We start from the raw sequence: 6483 nt of genomic DNA, 5'->3' as shown, positions 1-6483 counted from the left end.
AAGTTAGCTTTAGAAGCCATCTTTCAAATATCGTTGTTCTCTTCTTATTTATAGTATAACACTTACCATCTATATAACGTAAGATGCTTTCAGATACTCAACCTCTTTTTGTTTGTACATTCACAACCGTGCCAGTGCGCGCGCACGCACACACACACACGCACAGGAAATATCCAGACGACCCTTAAATCCATCATATGTAGTTAATTTATGCAATTCTGCGTAGAAATCTTGTGTTTATTTTCCCTCTTAGAATTGTTGACCCTTTTCCTTCTGGTTATATATATATATATATATATATATATATGTATATATATATATATATATATAGATATATATATATATATATATATATATATATATATATATATATATATATATATATATATATATATATATATATATATATATATATATATATATATACATATATATATACATACAAATATACACACACATACACACACACACACACACACACACACACATATATATATATATATATATATATATATATATATATATATATATATATATATATGTGTGTGTGTGTGTGTGTGTGTGTATGTGTTTGTATGTGTTTGTATGTGTGTGTGTATATATTTCGCTCAGGTTTCATGACGCGGGGGAGTTGAGGATGACGCCAGAAGGCTACAAAAGTAAAATACGTCTCGATGTGTTTGAAGACCTAGAGAAATCGTACTCCAACTTCGGAGGCAGGCAGCTAACAGTCACAGCGAACAACAACCATCCATTTATTTTATTTGAGAAGCTGAGTAACGGTGACCTTCTACCAGTTGCTGGTTACGAGTTAGCCATTATTAAAGCTTTAGGCGAAGCCCTCAACTTCACGTGAGTTGTTATTTCAGCCAGTTTCCTGTTGCAAGTGAAAAGGAAAATGTCATTTGTCCTACAGAGTAAATGTTGGAAGTCTTCTTCCCTCGGAACTATAAAATACCCCTTGACTCTATCCTGCCTTTGCAAGTTCATGCTAATCATATCAGAATATTAATGATAAACAGTCAATGTTTCTTTGCGCATGTAGGCCTGTAATATTACTGATTCAGACATTAATATTTCTTCATTTTGTAAAGGTAAGGTACTATAATGTCACAATTCATGTGCAGCACCATTAGAGCTTTGTTGCTAGCAGTACAGGATGGTGATAGTAGAGAAACATTGCATTAACTCTAATTGATATTCGGTATCGCTAATTCCCATATTTTGAAGTCTGGAAAATATCTGCAATATACTGGAAACATATACAAGTACATGTTTTAATTCATAGAAGGGATCTAATGAGTTGTAATTTGAACGATTTTAATAACAATGCTTGTCAAAAAGGAATTTCGCTAACTCAGTTTTTTTGATCATCTGAATTTAATACCAATTTTTAGGTACATTCGAACTAAAAAGTGTTTAGGATGATATAACTAATTAAAATGGAAAATTGCCATATACACAATATGAAACACTAACTCGAAAGCACAGTACTTTTCACTAAAAAGAATATTTATCTTTAAAGTTACTAATATTGCACAATATGACACTCACAGGTTTCGCCTGGTCGAACCACCGGATGGGAAATGGGGAGGTCCCCTCCCAGACGGAACTGTGGTGGGGATGATTGGAGTAGTTGCTAGGAGGGAGGCCCACTTTGCCATGTGTGAAATCAGCGTCACAGGTGAGGTGTTAGTAGTTCAAGCAAGCAAGCAAGGTTCAAGCAAAAATCTTTATTATGCAGTTGCATTTGAATAGAATATGTGATGATAGATAATAGCACCAGTTTTGTGACGGCGATGTATAATTTTCCCGAGGGTGAGGTTTTGTAATTAGTATTATTATATTTGTCTGGGAATTCCGCGGAATTATTTCCATAATGTAGTGATTTCTGCTGCAGTCAGGAGTTATAGGTACGTTCATGTGCATCTAGCAAAGCTAACGGAATTTAGATATCTATTGCCTTTGTATATCAAGTGTATACTAGTGGTTTGCTAATGATTAGGTATAACAGAAAATTCCCAACAATAAGACTTTATCCGGCATATTTTGATGGTCACCTTTACATTTGCATACTTACTAATTTGCAAGCTTGCAGAATCATTATGGGGTTATCTGATCCCACCTACCCAGATTACAGATGCCTGGAGCCTGGTCTAGATGGATTCCTGGTATGTAGATCATAACCAGCTATAGGCTTCGTAACGTGATTAGTTTGTCTGATAATATAGTTTTACGAATTTCCTAGGGCTTTAACCTGCATACCATATCTCTCTCTCTCTCTCTCTCTCTCTCTCTCATTATCTTTTCTTACAGAATTATTGATGTCAAATCAATTTTAAATTTTCATTGTTATGCCTTAAATTATGAAGGACTTATTTTCTACTATGTAAGCCTCTTCCCTTTAAAGAAAACCTACCTATCGAGTGGGTAACTAACGCGAAAAATAATATTTTATTTATGTTATCGACATTCTTATTAAGATTTAATTAATTTACGTATTAATGTCCAATATTGCTTTATAGCTGTACGGGAGGAAGTGATCGATTTCACGTATCCGCACTATATAGAAAGCTTGACCCTAATTTCCCGAGCACCCATGGAAAAGGCCAGGACTTTCGCTGCCTTTTCACCATTTACTCCTCTGGTAAGGTTATAAATTATACATACATACATACATACATACATACATACATACATACATACATACATACATACATACATACATATAGCCTACAGAAAAATGTGAGTGATTTGGGATAAAATTAAGTTCCAATCAATTATTTAGTATGTTAAGATACTTTCATACTTTACCGATACTTTGATGAGAAAAAGCATAGTAAAGTAGTTTAAGCAAAATGTGGTATGGTGACGTTTGTGGATAATATATTGTTAATTAGTCGTGGAAAAAAATGACGGAGAGACTAAAGAAAACATTTAAAAGCGTATTTGATAGGTGAAAGTTGGAAGTGACTGTTTTAATCATTTTAAGAGATATACGTAAATGTTCATAGTGTATATATATATATATATATATATATATATATATATATATATATATATATATATATATATATACATAAATAAATTATACATAACACACACACACACACACACACACATATATATATATATATATATATATATATATATATATATATATATATATATATATATATATATATATATATATATATATATATATATATGTGTGTGTGTGTGTGTGTGTGTGTGTGTGTGTGTGTGTGTATGTGTATGTGTGTGTGTGTTGTATGCATTTGCGTTTCTATTCAGATTTCATTATTGCCTTTTTCAGACCTGGCTTCTGATAGCAATATCGCTCTTGCTCATTGGCCCTATCATTAGAATGGAATCGTGGCTAGTGAACTCGTACTTACCAACCAAAGGCAACGTTATAAGCACAACCGACGCCACATTCAACATGTTCCGAAGTTTGGTCAACCAGGACAGCTTATTCGAGAGCGAGAATTCTCCTCAAAAGTTCACCACTTTGTTTTGGTATCTCTTCGGCTTCATTATTTCGGGTGAGGTTTATGCTGTTAGATAGGTATTGAACTTCTTCAGCAGAATCATTGTAATTCTTATGAATATATTTTATATTGGAGATCAGACTCGTAATCGTTATTTCTGTCGACAGCAAAATCTTCTGTTGTTCAATAATGCACAGTAGTCTAGATATGATGTCTTCCTAGTTAGTTTTCTGTAAAAGAAAACTATTGTGCCGGCTTTGTCTGTCCGTCCGCACTTTTTCTGTCCGCAAGCAGATCTTAAAAACTACTGAGGCTAGAGGGCTGCAAATTGGTAGGTTGATCGTCCACCCTCTAATCATCAAACATACCAAACTGCAGCCTCCTAGCTACAGAAGCTATCATTTTATTTAAGGTTAAGTTAGCCGTAATCCTGCTTCTGGCAACGATATAGGGCAGGCCACCACCGGGACGTAGTTAGTTTCATGGGCAGCGGCTCATACAGCATTATACCGAGACCACCGAAAGATAGATCTATTTTCGGTGGCCTTGATTATAAGCTTTACAGAAAACTCGTCCCTTCGGAGAATTTTTTACTTGTTTTTTTCCTAGACTACTGACGCCGAATCTCAAAACAGTTAACGATAATTGTTTGGATAAATCGAATCTGCACTTTCCTAAAGAATATAAAGAATTGCGCTACAGATAGTGTGATCCTTAGTTCTTCGTAGAAGATGGAAATTGGAAATATTCCCAAAGATACTTCACAAGGAGTATATATATTTTTTCATAGTTAGTCTTCTTGATAGGCTATTCTATTTCGCAAATTTTGAGATTTGATTTACTTAGAAAATGTTTATTGTCTGTGTGTTTAAATGAAGCCAATAAATTAGCAGGAATTCAAAGGAGAGATCAGTCAAAGGATATGCTGTATCTCTAAACAGGAAGAAGGCTATGCGTATTTATAGGTCTCTGGAAAATAAACATCTGCCAGCCACTAGCGGAGCCAGAAAAATTTTATGGGGGGAGGCACAAATTTTCATATATATACATACATACATATATATATGTTTATGTATACATACATACATACATACATACATACATACATACATACATACATACATACATACATACATACATACATACATACATACACATATAATTATTACTATTATTTTTTCATAAAATTTTATTATTTTTATAATAGATTTTTTCCTCATTTTTATATTTCTCATTTATGTTATTATTATCCAAATCTTCAATATTATTATATTGTCATTATTTTTCGGCTAGTGCTGCCAGCAATGATTTCTATTAACTTAAACGACTAGATGTCCTGAACTTCAATACTCAAAGTTTTTTTTATTGTAGCAGCATTATATGAACTGCCTTATGTCTGAAATGTTAAAATCTAAAGTTAATTTCCGTGTTTGATATTATTTATTTACCTAAACACGACATACCTTTATGCAAAAAAAAAAAATAAAAAAAAAAAATATATATATATATATATATATATATATATATATATATATATATATATATATATATATATATATTAATTCACAACACATTTATAAGAGAAAAATGGTAAATACGACATTGGAGCTATTGTTCCTCAAAACGTCAAGAAGAAGCATTTAGTAACGATAAAGTTTCATTATTTGGTGCTACTTTGCCTGTTATCGCCTCACCTACACATTTTATTAATATAATTAATATAATATTTGTAGATAATACTTTGACCCCCGGGGGGCTAGTACTAAACAAGGCGTCCTTGCAAGGAGCTTCCTCCATATTAAGTACTAGCGCCTCGGAGTAGCTGACGCGTAGATAACAAGCCAAAGTAGCGCTCATTATTTTTCTCTCAGTCATCATCATCATATAATTACAAACCCATTCTCTCTTTAGCATATTATCTTAATTATAATGACCTTGTTTAGCTTTGTACTCCGGTATGCTGACAGCAACGTTGATCAAACCGTCTTTTGAAAAACCCATCAACGGTTTAGAAGACCTACCAGCTGCGGTGAAGAACGGTTTTACGCTAGTCACGACGGCTGATACTAGCATGGAGTATATGTTTAAGGTTAGTGACGTCATGCAAGCCGTTCTCCCATTATAGGGTGGTTCCAAAGAATATGACGTAGTTAGTGTAATGTTCTCAGCTTCAGTGTTGAATGAAGATTAAAGTATAAGTCATGCGTATATAAGCATTCCAGGTCCTGGGAATACATATATATGTACACACATACACACACACACACACACACATATATATACATATCTATATACATTCATGTATATATATATGTGTATATATATATACACACACACACATATCTATATATATATATATATATATATATATATATATATATATATATATATTTATATATATATTATATATATATATATATATATGTATGTATATATCATTTCTCTGCACATAAAGAAAACACAGCTCTATCCTAGAAGACTCAGAAACGAAAGTAGATTAGGATATTACTTATACTGCATTAACTACAATAATATTTCTTCCAGGACGCCAAAAGTGGAATTTATGCAGATACTTGGAAATTGTTCAACCACAAGGACAGGTCAAAGAGTTTTCCACGATATTCCATCGATTCTTTTGATCAGGTAAGGAGTGTGTGAAATCCACATTAATAAGTTATTTAAATGCTTCATGTAATATTTTGTTTGCTTGATTTTATTCAAACTGGTTTTAGAGTATGTGAAAAAATTAGGATTTAGCTTGATAAAGGATATACCTATAAAATAAAGAACACTGTGTATGTACAGTATACATGCATATATACATATATTTATATATGTACTGTATATATATATATATATATATATATAATTAATATATATATATATATATATTTGTATATATACACATATATATATATATATATATATATATATATATATATATATATATATATATATATACAGTATATGTATATATATATATATATATATA

The 6483-nt window shown here is 31.9% G+C and overlaps 1 protein-coding gene across 1 annotated transcript in view; it reads left to right on the top strand.

Annotated features, from left to right (window-relative positions):
* The first annotated feature begins 620 nt into the window (after positions 1 to 620).
* Positions 621 to 6483, top strand: part of LOC136853269 (glutamate receptor ionotropic, delta-2-like) — a 9340-nt gene continuing 3477 nt past the window's right edge. Inside the window, exons 1-6 of the mRNA XM_067128633.1 lie at positions 621 to 852; positions 1557 to 1684; positions 2526 to 2647; positions 3317 to 3545; positions 5435 to 5580; positions 6036 to 6134. Of these exons, the coding sequence (XP_066984734.1) occupies positions 638 to 852; positions 1557 to 1684; positions 2526 to 2647; positions 3317 to 3545; positions 5435 to 5580; positions 6036 to 6134 (939 nt within the window). The 5' untranslated portion in view covers positions 621 to 637. The remainder of the gene's footprint in view (positions 853 to 1556; positions 1685 to 2525; positions 2648 to 3316; positions 3546 to 5434; positions 5581 to 6035; positions 6135 to 6483) is intronic.

This window comes from Macrobrachium rosenbergii, chromosome 27 (genome assembly GCF_040412425.1).
Source record: "Macrobrachium rosenbergii isolate ZJJX-2024 chromosome 27, ASM4041242v1, whole genome shotgun sequence".
NCBI lineage: Eukaryota > Metazoa > Arthropoda > Malacostraca > Decapoda > Palaemonidae > Macrobrachium > Macrobrachium rosenbergii.
This window is presented reverse-complemented; position numbering and strand designations above follow the sequence as displayed.